We start from the raw sequence: 18,030 nt of genomic DNA on the forward strand, positions 1-18,030 counted from the left end.
GCGGCGAGCTGCGAGCTTGCGGAGTGCGAACATGTCGGGTATCCAGTTCTTTACGCAAGGCAGCTTGCGTTAGCACTTTAGCCAGCGACGAAACAAGCACTTTGAGATATGGGGATGGGGGGAAATCTTGCGTGTTTTTGTTGGGTTCCACGCGCGCAAACGGCCTGTTGGACATGGATCATGGGCCGATGATGGGGCTTTTGCGAGTGGTTTGTCTTGGATTTCATCTCCCCCCTCCTCTTCGCGGTAGGCTTTGCCGCCTCTGCGTAGACCGTGCCACCATACTCCAGTCTTATTCTCCATCTTCTTGGTCCCTCTTCCTCCTGGAGCTCATCCGTTTGTCAGCAAGACTAGCAAGCATCGGCCGTCGACGAGTCATATCGCAGCCATTTTTTCTAGATATCTTTGAGGAGGGTTGCAATGCCAGAACGGCGCGTTGCGGGGAAATGGTTGCTCATCTGGACCATCTCATCTTCTCCAAACCCCAAAGCGCGGAGAATGCGGAGCCAACTCCTATATCAGCCAGGGGTGGCACAATAGTGCCCGCTCACACTCACACACACATACACATACACACAGAACAACGCAGTCATCGCACACAGACTCACCCACAGTCTAGGTAGGTAGTCGCGTAGTGTACTACTGCAGTCTGTCTCACAGTGAGAGCCAAGGACACGCGAGCAGTCAGCCGGACCGCAACTTTGGATGCCGTTGAGTAAGGTACTTTAGTAAACCCTGCCGCCAGGCCCGACTTGGCCAGCTCTTCAGGTTCCTTCTTGGCAGAGCCCAGACGCCCAGCCGGGGGAGACATCACGTCACTTGGCGCTGGCTGATCGCCCTTGGTGGAAAGTCTTGGTTCCAATCCAGCGACGCGGGACAGCAGCCTGCCGGCGCAAACAAGACTTGAGGCGTATTTCTTGTCCCGACCACCACCATCAACGTTCGCGCACGCCGTCGGGGCGCCATGGAACGAGCGGCGTTGCTCCGTCTGACGATTTGGCTAATGATAGAGCAGTTCACGAAAACTTACTGCATGGAATGGCATGTAGGTGTGTTGCATTACGGAAACTTGCGGGAGCCTCTTGATCCCAACGCGTCGGTTGAGGCAAGTATAGGCTGCCTCGCTAGTCCAACGTATGTCGAAATTTGAAAGCGAACGAGGGCGGCATGAAGACCGTGCTGCCCATAGCCACGGTCATCCTTGAGCTAAACCAACCAGTCATCCGATGTCAAACAGTGGTTATCCTCGTATTTTGAGGGGCAGGTGAACGCTTATGAAATTTGAGTTTTGTATCAGAGCGTTTTTCCGTTGATTCACTTTTTTTCTTGGTCCCTGTTTTCCTGCTTTTCCGTCAGCTTTCACTTACATCAATTCGACTCGGCGGTTCTTCGCTGTGATTCAGATTGTGATATCTCGTCCCAGCAATGAGTAATTCATCAACACATTTTCCTTCCTTTTTCAGCATGCCGAAGATCCGAGAGGATAACGTGTACTCTGCCATTGCATTATCAAAGTGGATAGTTAGATAGGTCCTATGCGGTGACACAGTTACAGGTGTGCCCGAGAAAAACTACGAAGGTGGACGAAGGTCACAGTCAAGATGGACAATAGACAGCGGCTCTCGTGAGTACGAGCTGGAAAAGACCGACGGAGATCTGGCCGGCACTATCCTCGTCGCCTTTCCATCTTCCTTCTTCCCGCCTTCTCGCCCTCCTGGGCTACCCAGTCTTCCTATGCTCTTAGTCTCCCTAGTCTTCCCCAACCTACCCCAAACCCGCCCCCGGCGCGCGGTTGGCATGGCCGGATTTGGGCAAGCTGCCGCCCACTTCACGACCTTGTTCGACCGCCGCCGCTCGCCAGGTCTCCTCCCCACGCATCTCCATGTTCATCCCCATACTGGTACCCCCCATCTCAAGCCACCCTTGCTTAGTTTCGTAACAAGGATACTATCCGTTCATTCCTTCCCCTCGTAAATTTTTCACGATGGTGGAACGGAAGTTGAGCGATTGGCCAGTCGTCGGAGCCCATCCACCCCGGCATCCTCTACCCTTCTTTTCCCACGGGGTCGCATTGGCCGCTGGCTGTCATCTCTCTCTGGGGCGGGGACGGGGGAGATGGGTTGGGTTGGTCCACGCGAAGATGGGATCTAGTGTGATGTAGAACGAGGGAGGTATGGATCTACGTGTGCCCTCCTCCTCCATCTCCCCTCAGATCTAGGTATTAATATGAGCCGCTCCTTTTCCTTTCTCACGTCTCTTGTTCCCCAACCGTCGTGTTCATACCCTCAAGCCCACGAACCTCTTCCCAGCCCTTCCTTGTCCATCTCGAATACCTCGTGTGAACAAATCAGATACTGTCAAAATGGCAGGCGGCGGTGTCAAAAAGCCCATCAACATCTTCAAGTTGGGCGACCTCGGTGAACCCGAGGGCGTCTTCAACTGGCGACTATGGTTCGCAGTCATCTCCTTCGGCCTCATGGGCGCGGCCCGTGGTGTCGATGAGGGTCTCATCTCTGGCGCCTTCGGCTCCAAGGATTTCCAAAAGTTCATTCACTACGATCAATACAGCGCTGCTGAGAAGACCAACATCAAGGCCAACGTCTCTGCCATGGTTCAGCTCGGTTCCGTCGCTGGTGCTCTCTTGTAAGCTTGGCTGCACATTCCCTCTTCAAAGTCTGCTCACAGAGCTCCTTCTAACCACTTATACCACGTACAGTGCCTTCGTCATTTGCGATAAGATCGGCCGTATCTGGGCTACCCGTCAACTCTGCGTCATCTGGATCATCGGTATTGCCATCTTCATGGCCAACAACGGACACCTCGGCGCCGTCTATGCTGGTCGTTTCATCGCCGGTCTCGGTGTCGGCCAGACACCCGTCGTCGGCCCCGTCTACCTCGCCGAGATCGCCCCGGCCTCCGTCCGTGGTCTCTGCACCTGTGTCTTCACCGGTTTCGTCTACCTTGGTATCGTGCTCGCCTACTTCACAAACTACGGCTGCCAGATTCACCTCGGTGACACCACCCACAACCGCTGGCTCGTGCCAACCTCCCTGCACATCATGTTCGCCGGCATCATCTTCATCTTGACCTTCTTCCAGTTCGAGTCCCCCCGCTTCCTCGTTAAGCAGGGCAAGATTGAGGAGGCCACCGAGACCATGGCTCACCTCCGTCACCTCCCCGTCGACCACGAGTACGTCACCCGTGAGATCTATGCCATTCAGCACTCTCACCAGGAGGAGCTCGAGGCTACCAAGGGCACGACCTGGTACGGCAAGGTCAAGGAGCTCTTCCTCGTTCCCAGCAACTTGTACCGTCTCTACCTCACCACCATGGTCCAGTTCCTCTCCCAATGGTCCGGCGCCGGCTCCATCACCCTCTACGCTCCCGATCTCTTCAAGATCCTCGGTATCGAGGGTCAGAACGAGTCCCTTCTTATCACCGCCGTCTTCGGTGTCGTCAAGCTCGTCGCTGCTGTCGGTTGTGCGCTGTTCCTGGTCGATGTCATTGGTCGCAAGCGCGCTCTGCTCACGGGTATCACCCTGCAAGCCATTGCTATGGTCTACATTGCTTCCTTCCTCACCCACGTCCCCAAGCTCGGTGTCGACGAGTCCTTTGAGCTCCCCTCCAACCTGGTCGGCGTCAGCAAGGGCGCCATCGCCATGATCTACGTCTCCGGCTTCGGTTGGGCCCTCGGCTGGAACTCCATGCAGTACCTCCTCACCGCTGAGCTGTTCCCCCTCCGTGTCCGCGCCCTCGCCACCTCGTGGGCTATGACTCTTCACTTTGCCAACCAGTATGGCAACTCCCGCGCCGTTCCCAACATGCTGGCTTCCACCTCCGTCGGCGGAATCTCGCCCATGGGTACCTTTTGGTCGTTCGCCGCCATCACTCTCATTGGTGGTGCCTGGGTTTGGTTCTTTGTTCCTGAGACTTCTGGTCGTGCTCTTGAGGATATGGACCGCCTCTTCGAGCTTCCCTGGTACAGAATTGGTCTCCACGGTAACGCTGATGCCGAGGCGAGGGATGTTGTCTACAATGAGAAGCAGGAGGCTGCTGAGGGTGTCCAGGGAATGTCTGAGCACGCCGAGAAGAAGCCTGCTCAGGTCTAGAACAGCATGTGTATGGAAGAAGCCTGAAAGGTTTCTGATGGTTGAAAAGGGTATCTAATGAATGCAATATACCCAATAATGACATGATTACAAATTTATTCTTTCGTGGTTTACCACTCGAATCATTATTTTCTTCTTTGGCGATACTGCATCTTGTTCTGACCAATGACGTGTTCGCAGCTCATCACATGGTGTGGCTCATATTGAATGAGCGCTTAGGACTCTCAAAGTTGACCCCTACTGATTTCACTCCACGGATAAGCTCTTGCATGTTTGATCTGGGGCACGGATATATGCAGATTGATTGATATCTTGATTAGATCCAGGGACGCTCCTTGTCTTATCTCAACCTCTGACGGTTAACGCTTGAACCTTCGGATGGTGTTGTGGAGGGATTGAAGTAAAGTAAGGTGGGCACACACTCAGATTCTTGAGCCCGTCGCTGAGCGGATGATCTGTTGAATGAATCAATCAGGACGTCTTCCAAATCGCAGACGCACACTACAGGTGGCTGAGTCCAAAAAGAAATCTTATCTTGCCTAAGGTGACACGACGAGCACAACAGGCTGGCTGTTGAAACAAACATAAAGTACATATCGGAGTGTAGCTCCGAGTTCGTTTCAACCCGCTATTGGGCATGGATGTCCCCCACGTGCTTTCGGATTTCTCGCATTAGATACGACGTGCTATTCGGCGAATCTGGACCCAAGTCCGGCGATCTGATCTCGATGTCCGCGGCCACGGAGCATTTACGGCATTGCACGGTAATAAGACCCAGCGGATTGCGCTCTCGAAGACCAGCCTCAATAGGTTAGCATTGTCTCTCTCGATGAGCCACAGGGACCGAAATGCTGCCCATCGAGATGATATGCAAAAAGCGTTTTTTGTTGTCCGAGGAGCTACTGACGAGATTGACAACCATGGCCTCCCAGCCACGCTGCGCCTGTGGCGCAATTATCGTCCTCGACGCAGCCATAGCCATGCACGAAAGCGACCTGTTTTCTTTCAACAGTGAACGCCAGACCAAGAACGCCCCCATTGGCGTCGACAGCCGTCCCCTACTCGCCCAAGCTGGAGCGCCCATAAGCCCTTTGCCCACCCTTTACCACATAAGCCGATCTCGAGTGATCGACTTTGCCGCTGATGTGGTTTTTTGTTGACCGGCTTCTGGGTCTGGATTCCGTGGGCATCATCGAAAAGATAGTAGACGCTAGTATCATTTCCGTCGATTATGTAGAATCGTATAATACCCGGGAATCCCACGCTGCTACGCATGCGATGTGGGATACCGACAATACAGGTTTCAGAGTGCCTAATCAAAGACCATTGAGTTCTCTGGTGCAAACCAAGAGGGAAACCCTTGAAGTGCACCATGAAGGCTTCTTTCCTCTTTTTGCTCTTGATTGGGCTAGCAGGGTTGGCGTCAGCCGCCTCAATTGCTGATGCTCCTCAGTGCGCTGTGAGCAGTTTCCCACGAGCTTCCTACGAGTTTCTTAGGGCCTTGGTGTGTGACCATACTAACATTCTTTCTCGAGATATCCTGCGCTCTTTCGGCTCTTCCCCAGTCATCTTGTACCATCTCGAATCAAACATGTCTTTGTGTCGATCCGACTTTCAACAGGCTTGTTGGCGACTGCGTCAAAGATGCATGCACCATAAAAGAAGCATTGGGTAAGTATGTCGAATTCACCATTCGACACACGCGATCGTGTGCCGGAGTATCGGTACTGATGCAATGATCTAGCTGTTACAAACTTGACATGGTCGTCATGCGGGTTTCCCCTCACTGATCGAACGAGCACGGCACGATACACGACAATATTCTTGTTCATACTGCCGGTGGTTTTCATGGCAATGCGTTTGTCGGCTAGGCTTTTGCGTCTCGCACCTTGGGGCGCGGAAGATACCACAATATGTATCGCATTTGTATGCACGCCAACCGAATGCTCCACATCCAAAGATACAGCTTTAACACGGATATAGGCGTTTTTGATACCTTTTCCACCGATCATCTTCGCCAGTAAGTTCCTCCGGTTAGATTTGAGATACTTTGGCTAACAACTTTGAATAGTGATGCGATATGGCTTAGGACGGGATATCTGGACACTGCAGCCGTATGAGATTACAATGTTTCTGAAAGTAAGAATCTCGCTCAACCTCTAGGATTCTATCTGACAAGTCAACCCAAGCTTCTATTCGTTCTCCAACTCTTTTACATCTCAGGACTGGCAGTCATAAAGGCATCGGTGATATACTTGTACATACGAGTCTTCAACATTCAAGGCTTCAGAACCCTTCTCTGGTGCACACAGATATTCAATTTTCTTCTCGGGGGAGGCTACATCTTGCTTAGCCTCGTACAATGCCAGCCATTCCAGCACTATTGGAACGGCTGGGATGGCGAGCAAGATGGCCACTGCGCAGATCTCAACACAATCGGCTTGACCCACGTCGCATTCAACATTGCGCTCGATGTCTGGATGCTGATTCTACCTGCGACGCAACTGTACAAGCTTAACATGGAGCTGAAGAAGAAAATCGGCGTAATGGCGATGTTCAGCGTAGGCATTTTGTAAGTCTCTTCTTCGAGTAACGTTCTCAGCACTGTTATGCTCCAGTCTAACATCAGAATAGCCTTACTTCAGTCAGCATTGTACGCATTAAAAGTCTTCTGGTCTTTGCTACAAGCTTTAACATCACCGGTATGTTGCACAAGTGTCCTACGATGAAACCCCAAAACTGACCCAAATATGTAGCCGAGTGCCTTTGGGGCATTATTTGGTCCTATGTAGAGCTCTGCGTGGGGATCTTTGTTGCCTGCATGCCTGCTGCCCGACAGCTTGCGTGGAGGTTTTTCCCTAAACTTGTCACTTATACCCGGGAATCACTCACGGGGTCAAGTAAATCGAAGCGTGAGGTGCAGAACGAGGAACTAACTCCCATCGCCAAGGGCAGACAGTCCTCGAAGTCGGGTACTTTATCCTCAAACATTACGCAATCGAATGCCGGGTCTGTCATGGATCCTAATACACCTCGGAGCGCAACCTTTGGTCATCCACAATCAGATGATGCCATTCTGCTCCATGAAGGGAAGGAAAGAGTTAATGTCATCAGGTGATCGGGGTTTAGGGACTTGTAATCATTAGGGCTATTCTTCATTGCGTGTTGTTAGACTTGATGCTAATTTGAACACCAATCATACTTGAGATGTCTTTCCACAATCAAGGCAGTTTTGAAAGGTAGTACATTCGTGTAAGTGTTGTTCACTGACCGGGATAATCATGAAGAGATCACTGGCAAGTGCCTTGTCAACCTTTTGTTCAATCAACTTATCAAACCAAACCGAGTGTCTCAACTACAAAGCTGCAGTCACTGCACAATCGCATTGGAAATCCAGGTGACCTCCGGTCTTCAACATCATTTATGATTTAGACTTAATCTTCAATTAAAGAATCGCGGGCTGAAGACGGATGTGACTACTTGGCCACTTTATGCGCTCATATTACGGGAGTCTCATTATTGTTCATGTTATTCAATCGCGTGCTGTTCTCGGATACGAAGGTACAATGTGGGATGCGTCCATAGAAACATTTTACGCAGTATTCGTTTTGCTACTACAAAGTCACCAGCTGAATATGTACCATGTCTCTACACCGTGTGCTTGAAGCATACGTCGTTTAGATACGTTTACGTCTTTTTTGTTTGCATCGCGCCACCAACCTCGGACATGCGGGCCTGAGCTTGTGGGTAGAAGGCATATTGTCCAACCTCTGTGGAGACTTCGGTTCCGGGTTCGCTATGTGCTCATCTCGGAACTCAACCCATTGAAGACTCAGTCAGAATACTAGTAGTAGTAATAGCCTCTGCACAACATAGCCTGAAGGTGGAAGGATCTCTGAAAAGCCAAACTGTTGTCACCAAGAGATCTGGTGCTACCACGGTCCACGGTTACTAGTGACATAACGCAAACGAATACGTCGTATTCCGGAAGGTCGTCAAAGCCTTATACGACAATGCGTCGGCAGCTCGACCGCGTGACTCATGTCAAACTTTTGAACTTGACCGCACTGATTGTAACGTGCTCAGTCTAGCCACATTCGATGGTGAAGGTTTCCTGCTGGTGTTCCCCATCGATATCATAATCAATCTATTGTAATTGACGGACAACGCTGGCGTCACTTCCCTGCAATCCCCAAAGGACACATTGGTTTCCTTGTGTCAATTCATTCTCATTAACGCATTGCTGATTGGCTTGCCATTATCTGAGCTTGATGTACGCTAACTCAACCACATCATTATCTCGCGTGCTAAACACATCAGGCATCGCGGTACCGTCCCCTGCTTCGCAGCGTCAAAATTTGTCTCTGGCTCAAATCATGTTGGTAACCGGCTTCTTCGACTATCAAAACGAAAGCATTCCTTCAATTCTTAGTGCCCGTGGTTTCCATGAGATTGTCTCGACTGCCTGGACCGCCTCGAGTCTGCAGACGCAACCGAATGGTATGAGGCAAGAGATTGGAGACAGCCTTTACCACAGTTGTTATGGTCCTGCTTGTAGTGATTTTTGTTGTGGTTAATCACATCCTGCCTGGTGTTGTGCTCTCCCCTCGACGCCCTCGAAGACCTCTGAACTCCATAGTCGTGACCATTGTTATGATGATCGTAACCGTTGCCGTTGGTATGGTAATTATTGCCATGGTAATCATTGTGATGGATATCATTATAGTTGGTAGGATGATGGTCTTTGGGATAGTAGGTATTAGTCCTGATGGTCCTATCGTCGTAATGCCCGTTGTTATGGTTATAGCCATTGCCATTCACATGATAGTCCTTGGGGTGCCAGTTGTTGTACTTATCATCCTGGTGGTTGTAGTTATGATAGTCCTTCTCCCGAGCGATTCTCGAATCCTTGGATTCCACGGAACGGTACGATGCCAGAGAATGTTTGCAGCCCGAGCCGCAATTGTGGTTGTCCTGCTTGACGAGGTTGTCCCTATACTTCCAGTCATCCGCGGGTGTGTTGTGTTCGCCCCTCGAAGCGCGGGAAGATCTTTGGACTCCATAGTTGTAGTCATGGTGGTCGTAGTTGTTGCTGTGGTAGTCCGTGCTTCGGTCATAGTATGGCCTGTGTTCTCTGGACACCTTGGAACGGTAAGAGTTGATGGAGCGATGGCAATCAATGCCGCAGTTGTTGGCGTCGAGCTTGGCTAGGTTGTCTCTGTACTTCCAGTCGTCTGCGGCGGTGACGCCTCCAGAGTGGTAGTCTGGGTCAGTCCATGCAGCCTTAGCTTCGCTTCTTGCTTGGATATGAGGCTCGTCTCTGGCGTGGATTTCAGGTTCCATGTCGACGTGGTCTAGCGCAGCTTCATCTCTCGCCTTGACCTGAGACTTTTCACTGAGTTGGACCTCGGATTCCAAGTCATAGTTCTCGAGTGCAGCCTCGTCTCTGGCTTTGATCTGAGGCTCTTCTCGGGCTGCAATCTCTGGCTCGATATCGATTTCTTCGAGACCGGCCTCATCCCTGGCTTGGAGTCGAGGGGCGTCTTGCGATTGGGTCTGTGGCTCCAGGTCCCAGACATTAACCGCGGCCTCGTCTCTGGCTTGGATCTCTGGCTTTTGCTCCCAGTCAGAAACATCAACGATGTTCTCGCCGCGAGCCTCGATATTGGGCTCCGCATCGACAGCTTCAGCGACAGGGTCAGCTCTGAAGACATGGACTGGGGGGTGAATGAGGCTGGGGAGCACCGCGACGGGTACTGCGGTTACACCGGCCGTTAGTATGGCCAAAGTGATGGTGGCGAGGAGGCGCATGTTATAGATGTTGCGGGAAAGAGTAGTAAGATATAATTTGATCGCTAATGTTGTCAAAAGGGTGATTGATAAAAAGAGATGAGAGAAAGCCTCATTAACCGGCCAAGATTCAGTCAAGTTGACTTATGATATGGGCATTATAGCCAAGTAGAAGAAGATATTGCCTGGTATTTATACTTGTCACTGGTAGACACCAGTGAGTATTAAGGGACGACTACTCGCTTAGAACTCCCGAAAAGAAATACGAATAAGACTACCCGAGCCAACCTCTGCACCTCGGCGTCGATATCCCATGATCACTATCCTTCTCCGTCGGCCTCCTTCGGGATATGAGATGAGCCGCTTAGAGAAGCTAGCGTAATCGTTGACTCAACTTTTGAGGTTGATGGCGGCGAGCTTGAAATTAAGCTAACATGGTGGATTTCGTCTTTGACTTTTTCGAACGGCAATATCATGGGTACAGTCATGCCGCATATGAAAACTCAAGGATTGTCGGATACCAGGACGAGAGTCTGGTTAAGCCCAGGTCTAGATGCGGCCTAGAGTTAAGGGGTAATCCAGGAACCAGCTTGGTCATTGCCAGCAAGAAGCTTCGGGTCTACGCAAGCGTCGTGTGTAATTAAGGCCAGTCTGCATGCTGCGCAAGACAACAAGCTTACTTGGTAGTGAAGTGGAGGACAGTATCCGACTTCACCCCTCTTTCTAGTGGTGGACTTGAAGTCAAAGTTGCCGTTTTTGCGCAGGAGTCGGTCTAGTTGAGGAGATATTCACGCGAACAAGGGAACGTAGTGTGAAGTTTAGAACATGCCATTCGGATAGCTCCATGATTGGTACAATTCTTGTAATCTCCTGGGCCTAGTGCAAAGAATTTATCTTCGGCATGGAATAAACATTAGTTTATGATCCTAGCGCGCAGACTTTTCAGGCACCTTTTCATTGTAGTTGGGAATATATCGAGTATCATCGATTCATGCGAAACGATCAACCGTCAACTTTCCAATTCGGTTTGAAAACCATGCAAAATTTTACAGCATAGAAAGACGAGCTTAAAGAAGATTTTGCTTGTAAGCTGTAGAAAAAGCCGCACCGTAAACGTAAACGCGTCCGTCTCCACCAGCTCATCTAAGTGATCCGAAGTACGCTGTTTCATATCGCATGTCGTTCGTCAATGACATTTCCATGTGGTTGAGTTGACATTCTTGAGCCAGGGTTCCAGGGTGACGTTTCCTTCTGCAGATCATTGTCCCGGCACGGCGAAAGCTTTCCTACACGTGGGTGTGTAAGTGCGGGATTGTGTGTGGCAGCCTCAACTGGTTGCTAGTGGCCCCAGAGGCTCGGTGTCCGAAGATGTAGACTGCGAAGATCCTGTTCCGAGCCGTACGGAGTGGTGCACAAGGCTTGCGTTCCGAGTCCTCCTCATGAAGCAACTCCACAATACTGGGAAATCGTGCTCATTGCCTTCATCTATCAGACCGCTAGGGTATTCCAGCCAGAATGGAGACTGTGTGATAGGAACCCAAGATGCTCGACCAAGGTGCTCCAGGATGGTAGCTCTAACTCAAGAGAGCTTATCCAGGGCGTCAGCACGGATAGTGTCGATCATAATTGACGTTGCCGGGCTCACAGACGCTGGAATTGGACATCTCGGCTCGAACAGTGCGGGTGTAAGTCGGGCGTAAGAGGCCACAGCACTTGGCTCTTCCTTCGGACGGTCTCGCCAGCTACTCAACGGAGCTACCCCGCGTTGCCCCTCTTTCCCAAAGAAGTTCAGGAAAAGTCTAAGGAAGGTTCCGCCGACGACGAGGGGCTGCACGTGATGCCGGTGGGAATTGCCTGCCACGGCCCAAGACATGGAATATCCGCCTCGGCGTCGCTTTCGTTATGGCCATGGGATAGGCATTCCCAGCATCATATGATAGTCGATGGAGGACAGATTTTGGAAGCGAGATAGTCCCTGTGAGGCTCAAGGAGTTAAGAGCGCAGTCTTCCAATCGCGGCGGCTCGGACAATGAAATCGGGTAAGCTGTTGAGGGGCTGCATGTACCTAGATCAAACCTTGATTCAACGGTGTGCCATGGACATGGGGAGCAGTGAGACGCGTGTACGATTGTCGGTCCTTACTCATGTTGAAAGTTATGGTCGGGAAACTTGACTTGACTGAGATGCTGGACCGAGATGGCGGCGCCGTGGTAGGTGAGCGCGGGAGGTGGAATGCAGTCGCATTGCAGACATCTCCCGAGATCGAACATCTTTTCTGCCAAGAACCACTTACATGGGCTTTATGGGCCTCTAGCTCCAAGCTGTCAACGCCAAGGGGTAAGCATTCATAGCGCCAAGATGGTCTTCTTAACGCCAAGTCACTCAGCCAAAGTAGCTGCGCACTTCAAGGACTACAAATGCTCAGGTCATGCCCCCAGAGGCCACCTCTTTCTTTCCCATGGGGATTCCTCAACTGCAACCACGTCTAGGCTGACTTGAAGATCTTCCTCGCTCTACAGCAACAAGCTTCAACGACCTTACTCAGCGCAGAGAAAGATCATCTCAACATAGGCGCAAGCAGCCTTGTATTGCCAGCCGGCGCTCCGAACTTTGTCTGTTCTCGATCAAATCTTACTCTGCCGCGCTTCGAAAGTTTTCATTTAGTCCTCGGTTCAAGAGGCGGCACCATGGTCGACTCAACTGACCTCCAATGCGCTGGCTGGCGGGCGCCCGAAGAGAGTCTTTCCGAGCAGCCCAACCTCGGACGGGAAGTAAATGCGAGTATTCGAGAGAGGAATCTTAGTAGCGAGACGCATTCTAGCATCATCAACCACCACCACTTGGAGCGGAACATCCGGAACGATCACCTTCTTTTCGTCCCATGTCTCACGGCCGTGGTCCATAGAACCTGCTCGAGCTGTCATGGGGTCAAAGCCATTACGCAGCCCGCCCGACTGACCCCTCATGATCGTCTACGCCCTAGGTAATGCACCTCGGATTCTGCTCCGGCTCAGGCTCATTGATCCCAATTCTAGGGGCAAGTGAGAGTCAATTCACGCTTGCTCCCTATCATCGGCCTGTCTGCATAGCAGCCTCTGGAACTTTCCGTAGAAGCTGCCAGGAAGGAGTTGGAAGCCTCCCGAAATCAGGTTTTCGTACAACTCTTTCTTGGGCGGTGATGCTTGATCTACATGGCCAAGCTCTTGACGTCACATTCAAGAGGTATTAGACTTGGTACGTCTGCGGGACGGGTGGCCGTTTACTCTTGCGGCATAGAAAACAGACCATACATCTACAACGCCGCAAAGCAGAAGAAAAAGATTAACAAATATTCGGACAGAGTTGATCTGTAATCATAGTTCACCGGATGTATACAAGACGAATCTTGCTTGAAGTTCCAATTCCTTAGAAACAATTGTAAGGAAAAGAAGAAGAAACAGAGAAGGCGCAAAAGAAAGAAAGAAAAAGAAATTGCCTCATGTCAAGGCGGGATTTAACCGCTATAACTCCCCGAGGTGGGCTCGAACCACCAACCTCCAGATTAACAGTCTGACGCGCTAGCCAATTGTGCCATCGGGGATATGAGATATGATTGGATGGTGATTCGGGCGCATTTAGCGGGTTAGTAAGAGAATTCAATTTCGTCTCCGCGTTTTGCCCCAGGCCCCTGCCCAGCTCCGACCCCAGATCCAATCACCAAAGTGGTCGCGATACAGGTGGCTTGTGTTGGAAGGGAAAGAGGAAAAGAAGGAGCGAACCTTTGGCATGGCCGAGGATGCGCGTGCCTTAGACAATCAGAATGCCTCACGGAATAGTCCGGAGTACGGCGATCTAAGATGCACGAGAAGTGACGCTTCGCACCAAACTCCCCCATTGGGAATAAGCTTTCTTGATGAACAATTATTGGTTGGTTTGTCAAACCCACTCATCTCATCGGTCTTGGTGATTCCCCCTTGGATGGAGGCGCAAAAGGATTTTGAAGTAGCTATATCGATGAGAGATCGATTTTGATTACATTTCTTACTTTTATTCGTCATGACGTAGGAAAAGATATGAAGACTGCTCCCGACTGGTCGACCATGGAGCGCACAAGGCTTCATGTCACCATCAACCATGATATTTCTCTCGAGGTGTCTCTGAGACAACGCCCAATTCGATATGACTCTCATCTTCACGATTGCAATTACCAGACCTTCACTTTAGCACAGATGACCCTATTTCTTTCGTCCGGCAGTCACAATCGACGAATGTAGCAACGAGAACCTCTGCATCTGCCAAGACCCTTCGTGCAGGTACGCCACCAATTTTCCACCACTGGCGTCGATTCCCCTCATCCCAAGCTCAACCCCGCGTAGGTCATCACGCATCATGTCTTCGGGTTAACATCGCCCGTAGGCGATCATTCAAAATACACTTCAAGAAGGCGACCTCACCCTCATCGCCATTGAAGTTGACTTTGCATCAATCCATTTGGCCCATCCTTTCTCTCTCCCTCGCAATTATGTCACTCTCCGACCACGCGCAAAAGCTCACCAGCACGCTCGAGCAAGCTAAGCTCGTCCCCGGCTCGGCGGCGGTACTGATTCCAGAAGGTTTCCAACCGACGACCAAGCTCAAGGTCTCGTTCGCGGATAAGGCCGTCGACGCGGGCAACTTCTTCCGCGCGGGCGAGTGCAAGCTTGCGCCCAGCATCTCGTTCGCGGCCGAGGAGGGAGCCGAGTCGGGTACCTCGTACACGCTCTTCCTGACGGACCCGGACGCGCCCACACCGGACAACCCGCAGTTTGCGTTCTGGCGCCATTGGGTTCTGCCCGGTCTGCAGCCGCTCAGTGGGGGTGCAGTCGTCGCGCAGACGAAGCCGGCATTGACTGACTTTCTCGGACCCGGACCCAAGGATGAGTGAGTAGACAGACCCGCTCCGCGCGACTTCACCCAGCCATGATCCCAATGACTTGGGTAGCCTTCAGAAGTGACCTTGCTGATTCTGATTCCCCCTTAGCTCAAAGCCGCACAGGTACCTCTTCCTGCTCTACCGGGAACCTCAAGGACTGGATCTCAAGAAGGAGGATGTTGGCGGAGAGGAATTTGTGCAAAGGCGTTCATGGAAGCCTGCTGAATTTGCCCACAAGAATGGCCTGAAGCTCGTTGGAGTGAACTGGATGACCTGCGCTGGCGATGGCTGGACGGAGTGAGGCACAATGGCCGGATTGTGAGGCTGATGCAGACAGGAGACCCAACGCCATGGCAATTTGAGTCAGCGAAGGGTCACTGCAAGACTGTACCGTCCTTCAAGCTGCCTGGATCGAAGCTTCACGCCACCGGCTGCTCTAATTGCGGTTCTCGACCCTCGCTGGTGGTCTGAGACGCGGCATTGAGCCTCCATGTACGGCGAGATTCGGCGGCATCGTCATCGAGAATCATCGTGAAGCTGGTCCTATAGTCTAGTTGCTTAGGACGTCGGATTCTGATTGAAATATAATCATATCCTTCCGTAGGCCCAGGTTCGAATCCTGGTAGGACCTGAATCTTTTGCTCTGAACTGATATCTTTCCTTTTGCTGCTTAAACCGATATTGGGACTGAAGTCGAAGTTGTATGATGCATTTGTTAGAAGTTGTAGATGTTCAGTGTTAGAGTTTGGTGTTTCTTAATATGCCGTCCGTAACAGAAACCATGTCTTGCGTGCATGCCTAGATTGTAGTGGTCTGTGCCTGAGCCACGGTACTCCGGGACCCCTAACTGGCCTCTGCGATCTGAATTCCAGTGAGCGCGTCCCTGAATCGACGCTAATTATTTGCCATTCACCCGCCAAATATGTGGCCCGAATTGAATTTCGGACCACTTAACTAGTACTCCAAGACGCGTCTCCTCGTCGCGTTCCCCAAACATCACCATGATCCAACGTCGCCTAGTCCGTCGACAAAGCTCACTCGCAGCAGCGAAGAAGATCTTGGCGCAAGCCGACAGCGATCCAGACGTCGAAAACAAGAAGTCAGCGTCTAGACCACGTTCGGTAGCCAACAAAAAGTCTACACCTGTTTCACCACCGGCATCCAAGGACGCGTCGGAAGAAGATTTCAATCCAACTCTTCAAGAAGATGACGGCGACGATGTGAAGGACGTCATTGAGCCGCCGCCAAAGAGGCGCAAGGTTGAGAAGAATCCCAAGGCTCGAAAAGCAGACACTGCGAAACTCCATGCGCGTCTCTTCGGTCCACCGCAGCAACAGCCGGGGACGCAAGATGCCTGCTGCTTCGGTCCACCGCAGCAACAGCCGGGGACGCAAGATGCCTGCTGCTCGCCCGCCGCATCAAGAACGCACGCCACCTCCTACCATCGCCCTCTCCTCCTAGACGGTCAACCAGGCCGACTCGGGCGCGATGCTCTCCTCGGCTGGTTCGACTCCATCAGCACAACCCGCGGCATGCCCTGGCGCAAGCCCTGGATCGATCCTGCAGAAACCTCGCCAAACGACGCCGCCGACCTCCGCAGCGCCCTCGAAAAGCGCGCCTACGAAGTCTGGATCAGCGAGATCATGCTCCAGCAGACCCGCGTCGCCGTAGTAATCGACTACTGGAACAGATGGATGGCCCGCTGGCCCACGATTCAGGACCTCGCGGCCGCTGAGCCTGAAGATGTGCTGAGCGCCTGGCGCGGGCTGGGCTACTACAGCCGTGCCACGAGGATTCACGAGGCTGCGAAGCTGGTCGTCGCAGACCCGACCTGGCGGGGCCTGATGCCCTCCGATACAGCCGAGCTTGAGGCCAAGGTCCCAGGCGTGGGGCGGTACACGGCCGGTGCCGTCGCTGCAATTGTGTTTGGCGAGGCCGCGCCCATGGTTGATGGGAATGTGCTCCGCGTGCTGAGCAGACAGTTGGGGCTTTATGGGAATGCTAAGACGGATAAGGCTGTTATTGATTTGCTCTGGGCAGCTGCAGATGCGCTCGTCAAGGCGGTTGCAAGAGACGGAACCGACGAAGATGGCGCTGAGCTTGCTGAGAATGCGCCGCTGAGTGACCGTCCTGGACGATGGGGACAGGCCTTGATGGAACTCGGGAGCACCGTCTGCACACCGAAGCCAAACTGCGGCGAGTGTCCCGTCACCTCCACATGCCGTGCGTACGCAGAGGGTCTCCAAATAGCAGCCAAGAAGTCGAGGAAAGCGGCTGAAAAGGTCGAGGATATCGAGGACCTGTGCCCAGTTTGCGAACCTTTTGAAGAAGCCACAGGCGAGACCACCCCCTCTGAGGAAGATTCCGAAGCTGAGTCGCTCAAGCGGAAGCCGGCAAAGGGGGCTAAGAAAGGCGTAAAGACACAACCGGGGCCAAAGCAGGCGACATTATCCGCCTTTTTCACCTCGAAGACGGCAAAGAAGAAGGAGGAAGCGCAGCCTAGGGTTGCCCAAATTGATGCAAGAACACTAGAAATCATCGCGGAACACGCTCGAAAGTTCCCCCTCAAGGTGGTCAAGAAGGCAGTTAGAGAGGAAGAGGCCCTGGTCTGCGCAGTCCGGCGTAGCGACGACGGTCGATTCCTAATACACAGGCGTCCGGAGAAGGGACTCCTCGCCGGGCTGTGGGAGTTGCCCAGCCACACGCTGCCGTCTACCAGCGGCAACACCGCGACGTCGCGGAAGAAGGACGCTCAGGGATATATCTCGGGACTCATCGGCGGTGGTGGAGACAAGAAGTGGAGGCTGAAACATGCTGGGGAGCTGGGCAGCGTGCCGTGGCTTTTTTCTCACCTGAAGCTTACGATGCATGTGCATCTCTTCGAGGTAGATGGCTCTGAAGACCTCGTCTCGTCGCACGCGCGACATCGATGGGCTACGGTTGAGGAGATTGATGAAGAGTCTATGGGGACGGGGATGCGCAAGTCCTGGGCTTTGGTGAGGGAGAGGTACGAGTAGTGTAAATATGAATGGATTGGCCCGCGTTATGCGTCGGCAACCATGTAAACAGCACAAATTTCCAAATGGGCCATTAAACCTTACCCTGTTTGAAGGTACTTCATCTTAGGTAACTTCGATTTGGGGAATCGTATGAGATGTAACTCTGCTTAGTTGCACTTATGGAACTGCGGGCTTCCAGTGCGTAACAATTCCGTCCCTACAAACACTGTACCTGAGTGTC

General features: G+C 52.2%; 6 protein-coding genes and 2 non-coding genes across 8 annotated transcripts; 5 read left to right on the plus strand and 3 right to left on the minus strand.

Annotated features, from left to right (window-relative positions):
- Window positions 1-294: 294 nt before the first annotated feature.
- Window positions 295-1,060, minus strand: BDZ83DRAFT_728066 (uncharacterized protein; the record flags this gene model as incomplete). Its single annotated transcript, XM_060512797.1, has 3 exons — window positions 295-513; window positions 609-1,000; window positions 1,031-1,060. The coding sequence occupies 3 exons, from the start codon at window positions 1,058-1,060 to the stop codon at window positions 396-398; spliced, it is 540 nt and encodes a 179-aa protein (XP_060368524.1). The 3' UTR covers window positions 295-395.
- Window positions 1,061-2,362: 1,302 nt separating this feature from the next.
- BDZ83DRAFT_717068 (general substrate transporter) lies at window positions 2,363-4,109 on the plus strand (the record flags this gene model as incomplete). The annotated part of the gene is made up of 2 exons (XM_060511907.1): window positions 2,363-2,643; window positions 2,717-4,109. The coding sequence occupies 2 exons, from the start codon at window positions 2,363-2,365 to the stop codon at window positions 4,107-4,109; spliced, it is 1,674 nt and encodes a 557-aa protein (XP_060368525.1).
- A 1,287-nt stretch (window positions 4,110-5,396) lies between these two features.
- On the plus strand, window positions 5,397-7,523 carry BDZ83DRAFT_609359 (uncharacterized protein). The gene is made up of 8 exons (XM_060507525.1): window positions 5,397-5,568; window positions 5,645-5,780; window positions 5,854-6,035; window positions 6,093-6,129; window positions 6,181-6,248; window positions 6,299-6,681; window positions 6,744-6,811; window positions 6,866-7,523. Exons 1-8 carry the CDS (start codon window positions 5,482-5,484, stop codon window positions 7,225-7,227), a joined length of 1,323 nt encoding a protein of 440 aa, XP_060368526.1. The 5' UTR covers window positions 5,397-5,481; the 3' UTR covers window positions 7,228-7,523.
- A 1,014-nt stretch (window positions 7,524-8,537) lies between these two features.
- Window positions 8,538-9,920, minus strand: BDZ83DRAFT_749174 (uncharacterized protein; the record flags this gene model as incomplete). Its single annotated transcript, XM_060513731.1, has 1 exon — window positions 8,538-9,920. One exon carries the CDS (start codon window positions 9,918-9,920, stop codon window positions 8,538-8,540), a length of 1,383 nt encoding a protein of 460 aa, XP_060368527.1.
- A 3,485-nt stretch (window positions 9,921-13,405) lies between these two features.
- BDZ83DRAFT_t76 lies at window positions 13,406-13,479 on the minus strand. Its single transcript has one exon. It is a non-coding gene; the product is annotated as a tRNA-Asn (tRNA).
- Window positions 13,480-14,400: 921 nt separating this feature from the next.
- BDZ83DRAFT_570560 (phosphatidylethanolamine-binding protein) lies at window positions 14,401-15,091 on the plus strand (the record flags this gene model as incomplete). The annotated part of the gene is made up of 2 exons (XM_060504318.1): window positions 14,401-14,798; window positions 14,899-15,091. 2 exons carry the CDS (start codon window positions 14,401-14,403, stop codon window positions 15,089-15,091), a joined length of 591 nt encoding a protein of 196 aa, XP_060368528.1.
- A 238-nt stretch (window positions 15,092-15,329) lies between these two features.
- Window positions 15,330-15,421, plus strand: BDZ83DRAFT_t72. Its single transcript has one exon. It is a non-coding gene; the product is annotated as a tRNA-Gln (tRNA).
- Window positions 15,422-15,760: 339 nt separating this feature from the next.
- BDZ83DRAFT_609367 (DNA glycosylase) lies at window positions 15,761-17,991 on the plus strand (the record flags this gene model as incomplete). Its single annotated transcript, XM_060507526.1, has 1 exon — window positions 15,761-17,991. A coding segment is annotated over exon 1 (1,898 nt), but the record flags the coding sequence as incomplete, so codon positions are not given.
- Window positions 17,992-18,030: the final 39 nt, after the last annotated feature.

The sequence above is a fragment of the Colletotrichum acutatum genome (genome assembly GCF_030867785.1).
Source record: "Colletotrichum acutatum strain CBS 112980 chromosome Unknown BDZ83scaffold_17, whole genome shotgun sequence".
NCBI lineage: Eukaryota > Fungi > Ascomycota > Sordariomycetes > Glomerellales > Glomerellaceae > Colletotrichum > Colletotrichum acutatum.

Bases quoted from the DNA above. Each gene is read 5' to 3' on its own strand.
- BDZ83DRAFT_609359 (XM_060507525.1), top strand. From the start codon at position 5,482: ATGAAGGCTTCTTTCCTCTTTTTGCTCTTGATTGGGCTAGCAGGGTTG. The intron at 6,130-6,180 runs GTAAGTTCCTCC...AACTTTGAATAG, and splicing joins TCCACCGATCATCTTCGCCA to TGATGCGATATGGCTTAGGA. The intron at 6,812-6,865 runs GTATGTTGCACA...CCAAATATGTAG, and splicing joins TACAAGCTTTAACATCACCG to CCGAGTGCCTTTGGGGCATT.